The following is an 18257-nucleotide window of genomic DNA, read 5'->3' on the forward strand; positions in this document are numbered from 1 at the left end:
CATGGCTTGAATCCAGACTCACAGCCCGCTCTCCTAACCAGAACTCCATGTTCTCTCTCACATTTAATTGCTCACGGATTTCTGGCTTGTTGGTGACTGCCGCTCCTGTAACCGGATGATCTCAGTCTGGGTTTGATTTTTATGATCAACATTCTGAATGAAAGATTGCGCTGCGTATCTGCTGACTAAAGAGAACTTGGGGAATGAAACCCAGAAAAAAAAAACTAAAACGCAATGTTCCCACCGATGCCGTTTCACTAGTACAGAGCAGCCTTTTAAGTGAATGAACTGGGCAATTAACATTAACATTTTTCTTTTAAATCAGCTAAAGTGCAGCAGCAATAAATATTGATTCAATTCCTACAGGCGATCATAATTAAGCTTTGGTTAATAATTCTGTAGCTTTAAGTAAAGAGCATTTCAGTGTTTTCGTTATCTTCACAAGGAAATGATTCAAACATATTCAGGTTTCCTCACACCCCCACCTTTTCTTCAGCTCCCCGCCCTTCAAGCACTCTTTCTGATGATATTTAAAACCTTTGGTTGGGCAACAGCCTCAAGAGAGAAATCTATATACTGTAGCCTCAAAAAGAAGGCAACTAGTTACATCTACACATTCATCTTCTGCTATACCTTCTCTAAGAGTCATGACCTTTAAAGCCCCAAAATATCTGGGACCATCTTACCTGGGGGACTGGCTTTCCCTGTATGCCCCAGAAAAGGGCATTAAAATCAAGCCAGCAAAATTTGCCCATGTTTCCCAGCCCTAAGGACATCAGACTGGCCTCAACCAGAACCAAGGATTTCTTGGCCCTGACCCTGGCGGAACGCTCTCACAAAGAGAGCATTCCCAAAGAGCAGTACAGCCTGCCAATTCCAACGGGTTGGTGATCTCTGATCTGGCCTCACCCAGGGCCAGGACATTTTCTGTCCTGATCCTGACTTATTGGAATGAGCTCCCGGAGGAGATCTGGGCCCTGCCGGAGCTAGCACAGTTCCGCAGGGCCTGTAAAATGGAGCTCTTCCGCCAAGCTTTTGGAGTGAGCTGATAACATCTACTGAGCCTTCCAGACCCACCCACCCCATCAGAAATGCCCATCAGGTACATTGTAAGTCTATTTATGTCCGGCAATCTGTTAAGTTATGGTTAAATGGTTTTAATGTTTTAAATGTCTACCAATGTTGATGCAATTTTATTGAGATTAATTTTTAGAGCACATTATATTCTGTTTACTGTCCTGTATTATGTTGTGAACCAATCTGAGCTGCAAGAGAAAGCGGTATATAAATGTAATAAATAAACAAATGAAATAGAGCCTTGAAAGGTTCTGTAGGGCTTGTATAACATCGCTAAATTGAGCTGACCTCCGTATCAAAGCCCCAACTGCACTTCATTTGGAGCCAATCAGACTCCTCTGCTCCCTATCTCCTTCCTTGCCACTGAAAGTTAGAATAGTCAATTATGGATGGAATTTGTTTTTTAGATCTTTTAGACTTTTAATAATGTATTAGAAATTAGCTGTGGGGCATTTGCGAGCTACTGCACAGATGAAATCTCGACATTTCTCTGTGACCTCCCTGTAACCTTGGACACAAAAAGTAAACTAGAGGCCCCTTGGAAGGAACACTTGAATGACTTCAGACAACTCACACAGACTGAAGTGGACAGGATGCTAGCTTCAGCACGGCCAACCACATGCCCATTAGACCCCTGCCTATCATGACTACTCAAAGCAACTGATGTAAGGATAGGGTCCCCCTCTGGGAGATAATCAACCTCTCCCTTTCAACAGGTGAGTTCCCGGAGGGCAAAAAAGGCAGTGGCATGGCCACTATTGAAAAAACCACCTCTGGACCTGCAGGAACCTACCAACTACCGACCTGTCTCGCATCTAGCATTTCTGGGAAAGAAGGTGGAAAGGGATGCAGTGGATGAAATTTCAGCATTCCTGGATGAACCTTCAGTCCTAGATCCATCTCAGTCAGGTTTCTGGCCTGGCCATGGGGTTGAAACAGCGGTGGTCACCCTGATGGATGACCTCTGCTGTCAGCTGGACTAAGGCAGGTCAGTGTTGCTGGAGACAGCTCTCCAGTGGCTTATCTCCTTTCTCTAGGGTCACAGACAGAAGGTAGCAATTGGAGACAGGGAATCAAACTGCCTCCAACTCATATGTGGAGTCCCTCAAGGGAGCGGTCCTCTCTCCAATCCTATTTAGCATCTTTATGCGCCCTCTTGCCCAGCTGTTGCAGAGGTTTAAGTTGCAGATGACACCCAACTCTTCCTCCTGATGGATGGCCACCCTGATTGACCACCAGAATCCTTAGCCAGATGTCTGGAAGCAGTGACGAGATGGCTTAACCAGAGTCATCTGAAGCGCAGTCGTTCAAAGACGGAGGTTCTATGGCTGGGCAGGAAGGGTCCAAATGAGGAAGTGCTCACTCTGGCAGGAATGATCACCGCAAGCACCCTTGCACCTTCCCTTGAGGCATGGGAAGGGGGGAGCTGGAAATACAGGGAGGAGGCTTGGGATTTTTCTTTGAGTCACTGTGTTAGTGTGGGGTTTTGTATCTTTTAAAATGCTTCTTTTTATGCGGTTTTTAATGCTTTTATTTTTGTAATAACCCGCCACGAGACAGTTCCCCAATAGTGGCAGGAAATAAATAAAATAAATAAATAAATGAGAAAAAAAATATAAAAGGAACAAGAGCTGACATTTGCCTGCCCGCCATGGCTGTTTTAGAGGGCTTACCACTCCGCGGGCGCTCCAGGGATCCCACTGCCGGCAGAAGGCACCATGACAGCGTTTCTTTCTTCTGTAAGCGTCAGTCTCATCTCTAACAACTGGGCCTCTCGGTCTGTGTCGTCTTCTGTCTTGTCTGGAAGAGGGCGACAGTTGGCAGAATTTTAGCTTTCACTGGCATGGGCTAGCAAGCTCAACTTCCTTGCTTTTTTTTTGGGGGGGGGGTAGGATATTCACTGCTTTAGAAGCACCAAATTGACACGTCTCAGGGAAAGATATTGGAGAGCCTCCTTAGAAGGCCTGATCCGTTGCTGTACTACATTCAGAAGGTTAGAAAGCGTGCCCTAGGACATGTCTGTGCTTCAAGCTTACTCCCAAGGAAAGAATCCTGCAAACTGTGATTCTGTGAAGAACTAAAAGAGATTTCAGTGCCCAGTACAAAGTTAGAGTTCCATGCAGTCTAATATTTTACTTGAATCGAAGCATATTCCTGTAAGGAAGCTGTGGCTCTGAATCAACCCATCTCTGCCAGTATTTTTGTCCCAAGCTAATCAGCCAGATGCCTCCAGGAAAGCTCGTAATGACAAGCAAGAGGGAAATGACCTTCCCCAGCTTCAAAAGTATATTTGTTCAATGATCACAGCTACCTCTTCAAAAGTATATTCGTTCAGCAATCACACCATCATCAGTGAATCTGTAACCAATACCTCCTCCTCCTGTTTTAGAAGAAGAAGAGTTGTTTTTTATACCCTGCTTTTCATTACCCAAAGGCGTCTCAAAGCGGCTTACAATTCCTCTCCCCACAACAGGCACCCTGTGAGGTGGGTGAGGCTGAGAGAGCCCTGAAGTTACTGCCCTGTGACAACAACACTAACAGGGCTGTGATGAGCCCAAAGTCACCCAGCTGGCTCGCCAGATTAGAACCTGCTGCTCTTAACCACTACTCCACACTGGCTCTTCAGGGGATCAAAACATCTTTACCCCTTCCCTTGACAATTCTTAACCACATTTGGCTACACCACTTCCTACTTCCAAGGAAACCTTTCTGCATCTAATTGTCTGCTGAAGAAACCGTACACCAGGGGTAGTCAAACTGAGGCCCTCCAGATGTCCGTGGACTACAATTCCCAGGAGCCCCTGCCAGCGAATGCTGGCAGGGGCTCCTGGGAATTGTAGTCCACGGACATCTGGAGGGCCGCAGTTTGACTACCCCTGCCGTATACGTTGCTGAGGACTGTGAGGAGGGGGAGTGGACTGAGAAGAAAACGTGCCTTTTGTGGAATGCTGCCTGGTTCTTTTTGGCACCACCACTATCTTGCATGTCCTTCGCATGTGCCCTAGCTGAACACATCCAACATTCTCGCACGGCAGCACATTGCTGAGAAAGACTGGTACTGTCAGCAGAGGGACTTGTCCCCGATCGCTAATCTTGTCATCGTAGTACCTCTGAGCAGTTTCTAAGAAACCCCAAAGTTCCCCGGAGAACAGTTTGACATTTTTGATCTGGGCGGAGCTTAGCTAATACATTTATTCTCTCTGATGATACGTTCTAAAATCTATTGAAATTTGTATAACGCTGTAGATTGTTATAATGTTCCATGTAAAGTTGTGCAGTGTTCTGTGTAAACCACCCAGAGCCATAAAAAATCCAAATGAATAAAATAAATAATAAATACATAAAACCAGAGCTCCTTAGCATCCTTATGGTCCTCATCTGGACTCTCTTGCGATTTGGTGGCATCTCAACATCTTGGGTGTCAAAAGCACAACAAAACAACCACAACAACCCAAGAGCTGCTTTGGATGCTTGACAATGTTTTCGCCTACCTGGTTTCCCCACAAGTTTCTGCAGCTGTTGATCCAAGTATTCCTGGCGTTTTGTAAGTGTGTTCAGCCACTTCCGACGTAGCCTCTCCAGGTCTCTGTCCTACAGAGGATTTAGACACATTTCTGCTAGGTAGTGGGTTCCAAGAAAAAGATGGAAACTGGGGCTCCCAAGCCTGCATGTGCAGGGGGCTTCCAAGACCCAGACAACTAAGCAGCCACTGGTGAGCAATGAATTACACTATATATCAGGGGTAGTCAACCTGTGGTCCTCCAGATGTTCATGGACTACAATTCCCATGAGCCCCTGCCAGTGTTTGCTGGCAGGGGCTCATGGGAATTGTAGTCCATGAACATCTGGAGGACCACAGGTTGACTACCCCTGCTATATATGATGCCATGCGTGAGGCAATTTTGTCTTAATTAAGATGTGGGCAATCAGACACAATTGGCTGCTTGCTTCTTGTGACAACAAGCCTAAATTTTAATCACCTTCCACACAAGCTAGAAATACATATTTTGGGCACACGTTATAGTACGGCTCATGTATTTTAAAGTCCTGCAGTGATAAAGAGCTAGAATGAATAAAATGAATTTCAACAGTGATAAATGTAAAGTTCTGCTTTTAGCTAGGAAAAATCTAGTGTATCATTATGAGATACGTGAGATGGCAGTAGTAGATGTGAAAAGGATCTGGGGGTCTTAGTAGACTATGCACTGAACATGAGTCGACAGTGTGACTCGGTGGCTAAAAAGGCAAATGGGATTCTTCAGCTTGAAAGGGCACGCACTAAACTAGGGAGCTTCTGTAGGGATTGCTTGTGCTTCACCACATGCCATGTTTTGATCTTCTAGCATGGGAATATTAGGAACGTGACCTTATGACTACCTCTGAAAACAAGGGCATCATATTTACCTGGTAACTGTCCATGTCGTCATCTTCCTCCTAAGCAAAAAATCATGCAAGCTCAAATAAGTTGGCAGTCCTCCACCTCCCAATCCAGCCATGGCACTTTTTGGTCCTTCCATTTTCCACAGGGCCCAAACTGTCCCTCTGGAGCACCAGTGAATGCTTGGCCACTATGCTTCAGAAATAACCTGATAGCTGTGATTCTTTCCATGCTTACAACAGTAAATACCATTGGATTGAATCTAGTGAATCCCGTGGACCAATAATTCTGAAATTTGGAGGGGAGTCAGGGAAGAGCCTGGAGCTACCCTGAAATTTTGGAGGCTGTATCTCAAACCCCCCACACCCACACCCCAGGCCCCGAGAAAGGGAAAAGCTGAAATTCCCATTTTAGTCAATGGAGGAAAGAAATTGGTTGCCTGAATTGACAGGCGGATGTGCAATGCATATAAGGCACGTTGCTCTCTTTCGCCATTTCCAGCAGCAGTTGTGGAAGGTGAGATGTGTGAAAGGGCGGCAGACAAAGGTGAGACAGCAAAAAGGCGCAATAATATTTAGCGCTGCGCCATTCGGCTGGCGTAATGCTATTTTTACTAATGTGCGGAAATGTCCTGCCTCTTTCTATGTTCATGGGAGAGACAGAAAGGATGATTTTGCCTCTGCCTTCTTACCTGCAAATTCCCAACCCAGATAGCTATTAATCCATGTGGGGCACAGTCATCCTAGGGACAGAAACACCCAGGCTTGTACCTCTCCCTTCTTAGCTCTCTGGGCAAGAACCCCAGATCCAAGGATATCTTCAGACATTCTGAAGCTGTTACTCCCAGTGTTCATAGGAAGAAAGGAACTCTGCGTCTATCTCTGGCTCCCAATAATACTTTTCTCAAGGCAGCAGCACATTTTAGAGCTGCTATTTTTGTGCATAATAGTTACAGGATTCTTACCTGACAACTTTCATGGCTTTTTAGTGACTTGACGTTCCTTATCTGAACGCAACCTACTCCGACAGATAGTATGGATTCTTCCATGAGAGGCAACGTTCCGGATTCCTGCACAGACTTCACTTCCACTTGAATTCGGTGGGACTGTCCCTGCAACAAACAGGAGGCAGAAAGCTTCTTTGGTAGGGAAAAGATTGGGAGGAGGGAGACCTCTGCTGGCAAGAGCCTTGCAAGCAGCTGTGAAGGTCAAGGTCTTAAATATGGAGTTTAACAGAGCGTGATGTGAATTTTGACCCATGCAATCTCTGCCTGACAGATCATGCCCATTTTGAGGAAGTTCAGCACCCAAGAGAGCAAAGGAAAAAAGAACACGATCTTTTATTTAATCTCAGGGAAAGGGGAATCAAAGGATCAGGAACAGAAACTATTCATACATATAACACAGTCTTGGTGGGCCTGTGGATTTGTAAGATTAAAGGTGACAATTTAGGAGAAGAGAGAGCACTCACGTTTGTTTCCTTGAGGCCAATATTGGCCTCCCCTCAGCGTCAGGATCCCCCCAGTGTAAATGTAAACTCCCCTCAGAAAACACAGGCGGTTTTACTAGCTTTACCCTCTTTCTCAAGCTAGCCCGTTTTATCATAAAATTACAGGTGCTGAGACTCCCACGGTCTTTTGAGACCAGTTCTCTCCCAACTCACACTCTGGAGACATGAACCCTCTCTCCGTACACTCACTGCTTCAGACTGCTTAGACAAGAAGCAAACTCTGAGAAGGATCTCTCCAGTCCTTCTTTCTCTGAAGGTTCAGACCCTGCCGGCCTGAGCTGACAGTAAACTGCTTTTTCTCTCTTGCTTGTCCCTTCTCATCTGGTTCCTCCAACTTTTCCATGGACCCTGATTGGCTGCTGACTGCACTGCTCACACAACAAATGGGACTAAAGGGGATTGGTGCTTTTCTATGAGTTCATTCAAGCCTATGCCCCCCCCCCCCAGTACAAAGATGCATTAAAAGTATACTTAAAACACAGGATCAACTTTAACAGCTGAAACATATCAAAACCTCTACTTCTCTTACTGGCTTAACCTAAGATGTGAAACAGGAAGACTGTTTAAGATGGGTATGAAAAGCAAAAGCCCTCTAGCTTATCCAGGTGCTGCCTGGTCATGAGAGCTTATTGACACATGAGTCTGGTTAGGCATGCATGCATAACTGCTGGTTTCTCGACATTGATTACTGTGCACTTTTATTTATTTATTTAGGGATTTATATTCTGCTTCGTCTTCGGAAACTCAGGACAGATTACAAACTTGTTCAACACAAAGTCCCGGTATAAAGGCTCAAGATTAATAACAAATAAAACCAATTATATTTTAACTAGGTGCCAAGCCTGTTGCATTCAGGAATATGAGTACTAGATTGGGTGTGATGGTGCAAGAACTCTGTGGATGGCCTCCCCCTCCCCCAGGACCTGGAAAGGCTGCAGGCAGCTGTTAGGGGACTCACTGGCACGGGCAGCTCTCATGTGGCAGCGATCTGCAGCCTCTGAGCGTCAGAGGGAACTGGAAGAAGGAGGGGGTGGTCAGGAGTGAGGGAAATAAGGTGATTGGCTGGCTGCTGGACAGACAGGCAAACTGGTTGGAGGAGGAGGCACTCAGGCATCGGACAGCCACCCTGAGTGGATGTTAAGCGCTGATTGGCACTTAAGCCATGGGACATGCTCCTCCTCCACGGCCTTGCCACAAATATATTATGTGGAACAGATTGGTTTTAATATATACATTTTAATAGATTTTAATAAATTACATTAAAATCTTACACTTTAAAATAACATATTAAATATTAAAACTGGCCATGGTGCTTTCCCTCATGGGCAGGGGGAGGGATTCTTCAGAAGCCACACTTCAGGTTTTTCAGCCTGGCAAGACTGGACATAGAGACCACGGGTGTTAGGTGTTATTTCTGGCTTCAACCATGGGCCTGGCAGAACAGCTCTGACTTACAAGCCCTGCAGAACAATCCAAAGTCCCACAGGGCTCTGATCTTATTTGGCAGAGCGGACCACCAGGCAGGGGCCAGGGCCAAAAAGGCCCTGACTCTGGCTGAGGCCAATTTGATTTGAGGGGCCCTGAGAAGACTTTTCTTTGCTTGAACATAACGTCATATGGAGGGCATAGTGAAAGAGATGGTCATGCACCGCCAGGTGAATATTAATGGGATTGTCAGGCCTAGCTGTGACTAAAATGGTAATCCTATATATGGGTTGTACTACAGTAAGCTGCAGGAAGAGGCCCATGTGACTGAGTGTGTCTGCATATAAGCAACTACCCGCACACAGAAAATGCATGTATATGCGGGAAAGGCTACAACACAACACTGATGTATTAGCTTTCTGCATGTACATACTATTGCAAGCACCTGATCTAATGTTATTTCACACAAAGGTTTACTGCCTCAGTAAGGATGAGACCCAAAGTCAACTGAATTATTGTGCCGGTATTAAGATGCTCATTATATGTTCATTTAACCAGTTTGGGGAAAATGTAGGTAAAAGCTGTACAGTCTCACCTGCCTGAGCTGAAAGATGCCCCCAGTTTGCACATCCTTAGCTGGTAGGACCTCTACTGGGCAATACTCCCCGTTCTCGTTAAGTTCCAGAATTTGAACCCACAGCTCCAGTTTGCGGGTGACTTCACTCCACCTGGGGGAAAAAAATGACTGTAACTGATAGACCACTCTGCCTTTTGAATGGGCACTTCTTCAGCCACCTGCCCTTGCATTCAGAAAGCTCAAAGTCCTTTAGCAAAGAGTTAGGAAAGCTTCAATCCAGCACTGATTCAGGATGGAAGAGCTTCTGGCTACACTTGGGGAATTGGCAGTAGCAAATCTCACCTACAGACAATTTTTAAAGAAGGCAAATGCAGTCTTGGGCAGTATCAACAGAAGCATCACATCAAAATCACAAGATGTCATAGTCCCGCTGTATACCACAATCGTCAGGCCCCCACCTGGAGTCCTGTGTGCAGTTCTGGAGGCCTCACTTCAAAAAGGACATGGACAAAATTGGGAGGGTTGAGAGGGTTAAGAGGAGAGCGCAGAGAATGATCTGGAACCTGGGGACCAAGCGCTATGAGGAAAGACTGAGGGACTAGGGAATGTTCAACCTGGAGAAGAGGAGGGTGAAAGGGGACATGATTGATATCTTTAAATATTTGAAAAATGTTCCCATGGAGGAGGACAGGGAGTGGTTCTTGTTGGCATGGTTCCTGTTTAAACTGAATGTAGAACAGTACCAGCTAGATATCGGGGGGGGGGGGGATTCAGTCAGAGTAGTTCAGCGGTGGAATCAGATGCCTTAGGTGGTGAGCTTCCCCCTCACTGGTGATCTTTAAGCAGCGGCTAGAAAGTTATCCTGGATGCTTTAGGTTGATCTGGCATTGAGCAGCGGATGGCCCCTTCCGACTCTATGATTCTGCCACCAGTTTATAAAACAGAGATGTTTACTGGGCCCTCTAAAATATCTGTTTGAGTGGCAAGAAGTAACACCGCCTGCTCCCCTTTTCAAATAGAATTATAAATGGTTGACCAATCAGTGATGGAAAGGAGAAGAGGGCACGGGGCAGCTGGTTCTTAGAGGCAGGAAGACAGGAAGATCTGGGGGAGTGACAGAGAGTAACAGAAGGCATAGCCCCCATTCATCCTTCACTTAATCCACCGAATCAAGGGTGGGAGTTACCGAATTCAAAGCCTATCTTCCTCTAACACTCCCTCCCTACCCTCCTATGCATCAGGTTCCCAACTCATACACAAGCTGGATGCTACCTCTTTTACCTGTCTCGAAGACTTCGTGTTTTAGCTTGAATTATTCCTAAATCCCACAATGCTGGGTTTTTGCGAGGGTCGCACTGCTTGTGCCCATAGACTTCAATGGCCAAAGCACCATCATAGAGATACTCCTGAAAGTCTTCAGTAACATTTACAGAGAATTCCTGGGACAGAACAGGACAGAAATGACCCATCATTCACACAGAACTCTCCTCTTGCTCCAGCATTCTATAAATTCCCATGCCTGTGGCCTTGCTCTCTCTTGCATAGCCCTTGAGGGACCAGAATGTGGACTATACATTTAGGAGTGAGACAGGAAATAGGACCGGAATCTCTAGAGAACAGGTGCTCAGAGGTGCAAGGTTTATAAAAGGCTGAGGCAGCAGGACTTCCAGGAAGGTCCTGATAATAACTTAAGAAACTCTTTGCTTGTAATCCTGAACCAATCCACTGAGTAAAACTAAAGAGCCACTAAGAAAATCAGCAGATGACGCTTTTCTATGCAGTCTGGTATTACAAGCAATGCATTTCATTTCTCACTGGGGTTTCCTGCCTTGCACTACATCATTTGCATGCAATCACCCCAACACCTCCCTTTAATAAATGCTTTTTCAGTCCAGTGGCACCTTTAAGATCAACAAAGAGTTATTCAAAGTATAAGCTTTCATGTGCATACACATTTTCTTGAATAAACATTTGTTGGTCTTAAGGAGCCAATGGTCACAAAATTTGGGTGCTGCTTCAGACCAATACGACTACCCACCTGAATCTAATAATGCTTTGATATTTATATATAATTTTTAACTGATTTTCGAGCTACTTGATTTTTTAAATCACCTTGACTATCAGCTGGCAGAATATAACATCAGTAGAGAGTATAAGAACTTGTTTGACTTTTAAAAGCTTCCTTTAACTTTGGTAGAAGGGTAACTATTCAGCCTAGCAAAAAAAAATTTGTAATGCACACACAGCCACATAAGAGAGCTCTCCAGACTAGGACTGGTTATAAAAGGACACAGAATATGTGAATCATGCAAACTTTTCTAGGTGAGCATCTCACAAAACTGTGTAAAGGCAAGGCGAAGGCCACTCTACAATTTGCTGGTGTAGATGGTGCCCTTTCACACAATACAGAAGTGTTCTCCATGGTGAACACCAACAAGACAGGAGGAGAGACATTGTGTCTAGCTTACAAGGTGGGTCAAAAATACAGAGCAGACAAAACAGGTATCTTAAAATAAAGAAGAAACAGGGGCCCACTGGTGTGTTATTGTATGGAATATGTATGTAGGGCTTTATCAAAGACTCCAAGAACATTTCTGCAATTCTAGACTTTTCCACAATTTATAAATCCTCAAAAAGATCGTACTTGTTAATGAGGAAAACTTCAGACCTGCAGTATATATTGTACTGTTCGACTTTTAGTTCAAATGAGAAGTAGACTGGCTATACAGCAGCAGCTAACTGCACTTCCTGGTATGTAAGCTTCTGCCTCTAGAGAGATGCCTCTCCTCTTCACACTCTATGCTTCTCACTGGATGCCACTAGAGAACACGCAGCAGACACATCTGCTGCATACATGCAAACCGGCGCTCTCTTTGCTTTGTCTATGGCAGTAGGCAGTAACAAAATTACATTGCAGTGGTCAAAGACAACCATGCACCGGGGCTCCTTGCTGATGGGAGACAGAGAAGGGTCCACTTCGGGGGCCACCGTCACAGGCTCCAGCTGGTCCCAGAAAGAATATTTGCAGAACACAAAGTTGGAGAGATGCTGGGGCAAACCTGTCGCTTGGAGGATTTTGATCTAAGAAGAAACAAAACGAACACACAACAATGTTTTAAGCAGGTCAGTTATGCAGTAATGTTCAAAATACAGCATAAGACAAACCTGGTTTGCCAATAACTTAGCAGGAGGACTAAACAGCTGGCACCAAAACCATACCTGCCTGAAAACATTCCTTGATTAAAGCTGTGTCTGAAAATCTCCACTAGGGGGTCACTGAATGCAGCCGCGAGGAAAACAGCTGAGTTCTTTCAGAGGAAACAAAACCCTGAAAGATTTCATTATTTTTCCTTGCATCTTTGCTGTGCATATACTGTGGAAGAGGAACTGAATACTGCACTGTGATAGTCCTCGTTGACCTGAAAGGAGCCATGCTTTACAAAACCATTTTTTTCATGGATTCCAGGAATTTCATTAGGTTATGGCAACATTCAGACATCGGGATAAAGCAGGACTGATGAAGTGTGGTTTGATCAAACTCCAGTTAGGATTTTATGACTGGCACCAACCTGGGAATTCAAACCAGGGCTTGCAACTAGCTTGCTGACTACGCCTTGTACTGTTGTGTTGGTTACGACATATGAATTTTAATTTTTTTTTAAATGTACAGTCTGTTGAGCAGAACTGCCCTTTGTGTCCATCTGGGCAATAACATGCCAAGGGGAGAGGACCAAAAATGTCCTCTTTAATGGGAAATTGGAAAAAGACACTCAAACTGGGATTTATTATTTATTTGGTAAACCATCCATGGCTCTTCTACATGGACAAAATTCTCTGATATTGTTTTTGGTTTGAAACTTCAAATACTATAATTACTGATGATTACTGAGGCTACTTCCACTCAGCGTGGAGTCCGATTTGGATGTTCAGCCATTGGACAGTTGTTCATCCTACAATCTGCCCTTCTTTCTTATGGGCTCAAACCTGCGACACAGAGGTTTGCCATTCTTTTCTTCTGACTCAAAAAGCGACCCAAGATGGACGGATGAAGGACAGATAGGGAGAAGCAGCTGGAGTCCTTGAATCTGCTTGGTCCTTTTCCAGAGGCAAAGAACTCACCATGCAAACCAGCTTCTGCTCCTGCAGATCATTCTCAGTGGAGGCCTCCAGGCTGTCTTCACCTCCGACTATTCGCTCACCAACCTCACCGCTCACACGTACCACTTCGACGTGCAGTCGACCTGCTACCTAATGGGGGAGACAGAAGAGATTACAAACAAATAGAAATGTATACTTTTTTGTGTGCAATAAAAGGGGAATATAAGAAGTTGCATTTTGTGGATGGAAATCCTGTTGGCCGTGGAAATGCACTATTGGATCAAACCACAGGAAGCGATACCAGCCGACGGATTAGATCAAGTGGAGATTTCAACCAGCTAAAGGGAAGCTCCCAAGGCAGATCTCCAATTCGCCCTCCCCTTCATGCTGATCCCCCCATCCCTCTGGAGCAACATTTTAGGAGGCATCTGGGAAGTGGTAAAGCCACATTGAACTGATGAGCAGTCAATTTTCCTTACCTATCAGAAATCAGCTGTGAATAATCATAAATGCAAGTTCAATATCCATTAGCAATTTTAAAGATACTTACAAAGAGAGGCCCACCATACAAAGGACAGTTATCTATTCACATCACATTATAAGTCATTTGGGAACAACAGCAAAACGCACAAAGCAAGATTAGGATGCAGCTAAATGTAACCGGCTATAGCCAGTTACGTCAAAGATGGAGAATCAATGGTAAATTGATCCCAGGAAGTGTAATATAAGTATGTCTCACTGGGTAATGATGTGCCTATGTGCTAACTGTGTAACTGGTACGAACCTCTCCTTTCTGGTTGATGATTGGAACCGCATACTGGAGCTTCACATCATGAGAGAGGGACTCGAGGAAGACATTGGCCACCCCGATAAGGCTGTGATTCTCTTGCTCATCATAGAAAGGATCTGCTCGCCTGAAGTAAGACCTCATGACCTAGAATCCGATAAAAGGAAGTGTGACAACCTTCTGCTCTTTGTGCTGCCCTGGGTAAATGGTTCTCCTGGACAATAAGTGGGGAGGTTTGATGTAAACCACCTGAGCCCTTGGGGAAAGTGGCATACAAATTTAATAAACAAACAGTGTAATCTCATGTACCAGACATCCCCGCTAATTCCCATTTTCAGTGGCCCTGTTCTTAAAAGCTTCCTCATGGTCATCCTTTCTAGAGAGAGCTTGAAAACACCAAACATACCACACATAGCAAAAGCAAATTCCTAACCAGAATGTACTCCCACCGATGTTTTTTATTTATACAAAATGAACGACATTCCCTACATACTCTTGGCTCCATTTGATTTCCTCCAATCACCCCCCTTCTTTTATACCAAGAAAAGTCACAGAGGCTACAGTAATTGACAGAACAACCCTCCCTCCCTCAGACAAAACTATAACCGATAAGATTCGTGTCCAGTAACACCTTAGAGACCTCCATGATTTAGGTGGTCTAGGCTTTTGAGAGTCAGTTCCTCAGGGCACTTCAACTCTTGAAATCTTACACCTCCAAAATCTTCAATTTCATTGAAGGGATGAAACAAAAAGCTTTCCTACATGTCGCCTCTGCTAATTAGGAGAGCAATGACTCGTCAAGCCCCTCCCACCCCGACATACCAAATTGTCCTCCTCACAGTCCTTCCATTCTTGATAGAGATCCCTCATGTCGACCAGTCGATTCTCCAGCTTCTCAAGTGACCAGATCTGTTTGCCTTTGCCTTTTCTCCTCACCTGAATGGCTGGTTCACTAAGAACAGCACCTCGCTGCAGAAGCATAATAGCACGAGATGGAAGTCAGGTAAACAAAGTCAAAAACACCTTAAGGATATGCTTGGGTTTTCTTCTTTTTATCAGTAAAAAGGCGGAGGGGCTACTGATCAATGGAACAGCATCTGCCTGGCATGCAGAAGGTCTCAGGTTCAACCCCTGGCAGCTCCGTCTAAAAGGATCTGGTAGCAGGTGATGGGAAAAGTTTTCCCTCCACTAGATGGCAGGTTTCTATTGCTATAGTTATAAAACACAATAAAACATCAGAGCAAGTCTGTTTAGGCTTCAGTTACAGGGTTGATGTACTCTCACAGAAAGGGAAGACACTGTGTGCCACTCACGTTTACTTAAAGAACTCTTGTGACTGAGAAAACAATCCAGCAAAGACTACTTTGGCTGGGTCAGTGTGCTGAAGGAGATGTGGTAAAACTCCCAGTCCTTGACAGGGATTTATTTAACACCTATGACTTCTGCCAGGACTTTGAGTGTGAATCTGGATGCCTCCCTGTCTAGGGAGGTCCAGGTCACAAAGGCTGTATGCCAGGCATTCTACCTCCTTTGCCAGGCGAGGCAACTTGTGCCATATCTGTTGGCACTTGACCCAGCCACCGTGATCCATGCAATGGTCACCTCCAGAATAGACTTTTGTAACTTTCTCCACACAGGGCTGTCCTTGAAGCTGATCTGGAAACCCCAATTGGTCCAGAATGTAGCTGCACAAGCCCTTACCAGGACTCAGTGGAGAACATGTATTACACACACTAGTATTAAATTATATTGTATTTTCCTCCTTATTACAATGAAAGATGTCTTGAGTTGTTGGTTTTTTTTAATAACCAGAAAAGCACAAGTATAAACCTTCTAGATCACTTGATGGCCTGTGGTGAGCTGCATTCACAGTTATCATCAATCAAAACAGCCACATTTACTTCCATCCCAACATGAAGCCTGCAGTTCAGAGGCTTGCAGCCCAACTTCTCCTCCAATGGTCAGGAACCATCTGACAACCACAAGTCCTACCCGGCACCAATGTGGCACCTGCCCCATATTTGAGGAAAGAACCACCAGTGGCTACTGAGCCCCTGAATAAGATCACTGTTCTAAAGTCAATAAAATATCACTTCTGAAAATGGCAGGAAAAATCTGTCTGGATTGCTACAAAAGTTTGAGCCCAAGCATAGACCCTCTCGTGATAAACAGCCACATTGGTGGAACAGGTACTGGGTGCCTCACCTTTCTGTTTGCATTGAGGCTCGAGGCTGGGATCTGCAGAGTAACCTTGTACTCCGTTCTTTTATCCATCTCCTCTGCAATGAAGTTGGCTTCCCTCACGTACAAGTTGGCCTTCACAATCTGCTCCCTCAGCTTCCTCAGGCTGTGGTTTAACATCTCTTCTCTTTGGGAAAACAAACAAGCAAACAAATGGCAGGATTTCCAGGCAAAGAAAAGGATGCTGAAAGGTAACTTTTAGGATACTAGATGGCTAAGGATGCATTTGCTCAGCTGTAAATCTGTACTGCAGAGGGGTTTGTCTGGCCCCCGACGGAGCTGGCACAATTCCGCAGGGCCTGCAAGACGGAGCTCTTCCACCAAGCTTTCGTTTGGGGCACATGATCCTACAACATCTAATGCCCCCCCCCCAAAAAAATAGTCCCCCACAACTCCATTTTAGTCTGGAATTAGATCCAAGGAAGGGACTGTACTAGCATCAATGTTATAATTAATCCTGCTGCTAATTATAGATGTGGTTTTAATGGTTTAATAGTTTTTAAAGGTTTTAAATTGTTATTAAATTTTAACTTGTATTACTGTGCTATTTAATGTTGTACGCTGCCTTGAGTCAGTTTCACTGGCAGTGAGTATATACATCAAATCAAATCAATCACTAATTTCTAACCCATTTCTCAAGGGCTCCCCTCCCCCTCCCCCTGAGGACAAAGGAATCCTCTGAAAAGAAGGCGTGGCTCAGTTCTCAGTGATTCTACAGGGCAGAGAATGACTGCTATCCAGAATGCAACACAGCCAAGGTTCCAGGGGGATCTGATAATGCTGATCCTGCCTTTTCATTTTCTTCCATAGAAGTGACTGGGTGGTAACAGGTATATTTTGGACAAAGACTGGACTGCAGTTAAATGGCCGGCCTCCACTTCATAGCAGGAAGCTGTCCAGGGGCTTCCTGGGTTTTTTTATGGGGAATGTGAATCTACAAGATACTCGAGAGCACAGAGTACTGAAAGAGAACAAAGACTCCCCCACTAGAACACCTGTCTTTGGCTGATAATCAGCACACTCATTATTGGGTGTGTCGTTGCTCTTTAATACCAAGCAAAAGGATTTCTTTTGCCTGCAGTTCCACAAGCTGATCTGGAAATAATTCAGGGCAGCAACACAAAGCAATTCAAATCTCATCAAATCCACAGGTTCAACCCCGCTCCTGCCCCCATTTAAACATCCCATGGGCTTAGGGGCTCATTCGCTCAAGAAAAAGACCACCACCAGACTGAGGATGTGCATTACGTCCTATTCACCCACCTCTCTTCTGCCCACTGTCGTAATCGTTGCTGAGCATTGGGAGAGTGGCAGGAGAACCTGTCCATAGAACGGAAGTGCTGTTTCTCCGGAGACAGCCGTCTTCGCAGCTGTTCAAGCTCGTGTTCATACATGACCCTTTGGCGCTCCAAGGCAGACCTCTTCTCTTCTTCATGCTGCTGCTCCAGGTTCTGAAAAATTGACTGCATGGGATCTAGGCAGAGAAAAAAGATTTGGAGAGAGGAAGTGAAAGTACAGAAAGACAAGCTGCAAGAGACTTAAGTCCTGAAGCATTCGAGAAATCACTGATTACCGCCATACATCAGTAGTTTACTACACTGTGTTCTGGGTGTTCCCTAGATGTGTATTAAGGGTCCAACTTGAAAGACAGCCTGCCTTTTACTACCTCCATCTGCTCTAGCAACACACAGCCAGAGATGAGTGGTGGATCCATTCAAGGTGTACTCAGCAGCAGTAATTTAAAGGTCTTGGGCTGGCCAAGACTCCATGTGGACTGGGTCCCATCTGCAGAATCCTCTACAGCAGGGGTAGTCAACCTGTGGGCCTCCAGATGTCCATGGACTACAATTTCCATTGTGAGAATTCATGAGAATTGTAGTCCATGGACATCTGGAGGACCACAGGTGGACTACAACTGCTCTACAGGGTTTTAATGGCAGACAGGCAAGGGCGTGCCTTTGGATAGGCAAAAGGATGTACAAAAGCTTCCCCGAAAGTCAGAAGATATGAAAACCACCCAGACACTTCAAGCCACATGCCAGCTAAGTTACTTTTGAGAGCAACGGCAGAGAATATGCAGCCTTGCACTGACACGCATAGGAAGAGCCAGTGGCGTAGCTGTCACAGCGTCTAGTTAGGATCTGAGAGACACAGCGCTCTGCTGT

At 45.1% G+C, this 18257-nt stretch overlaps 1 protein-coding gene across 5 annotated transcripts in view; it reads right to left on the reverse strand.

Annotated features, from left to right (window-relative positions):
• Positions 1-18257, reverse strand: part of KIF13B (kinesin family member 13B) — a 173148-nt gene that overhangs the window by 61582 nt on the left and 93309 nt on the right. For all 5 annotated transcript variants that reach the window (XM_077331968.1, XM_077331976.1, XM_077331959.1 and 2 more), the window contains exons 17-28: positions 17356-17566; positions 16057-16219; positions 14674-14820; positions 13849-13998; positions 13086-13214; positions 11877-12047; positions 10248-10405; positions 8985-9117; positions 6420-6566; positions 5482-5511; positions 4569-4668; positions 2751-2877 (exon numbers count right to left, since the gene is read on the reverse strand). In XM_077331968.1, coding sequence (XP_077188083.1) covers positions 2751-2877; positions 4569-4668; positions 5482-5511; positions 6420-6566; positions 8985-9117; positions 10248-10405; positions 11877-12047; positions 13086-13214; positions 13849-13998; positions 14674-14820; positions 16057-16219; positions 17356-17566 — 1666 coding nt within the window. The remainder of the gene's footprint in view (positions 1-2750; positions 2878-4568; positions 4669-5481; positions 5512-6419; positions 6567-8984; positions 9118-10247; positions 10406-11876; positions 12048-13085; positions 13215-13848; positions 13999-14673; positions 14821-16056; positions 16220-17355; positions 17567-18257) is intronic.

This window comes from Paroedura picta, chromosome 1, assembly GCF_049243985.1.
Source record: "Paroedura picta isolate Pp20150507F chromosome 1, Ppicta_v3.0, whole genome shotgun sequence".
Taxonomy (NCBI): Eukaryota; Metazoa; Chordata; class Lepidosauria; order Squamata; family Gekkonidae; genus Paroedura; species Paroedura picta.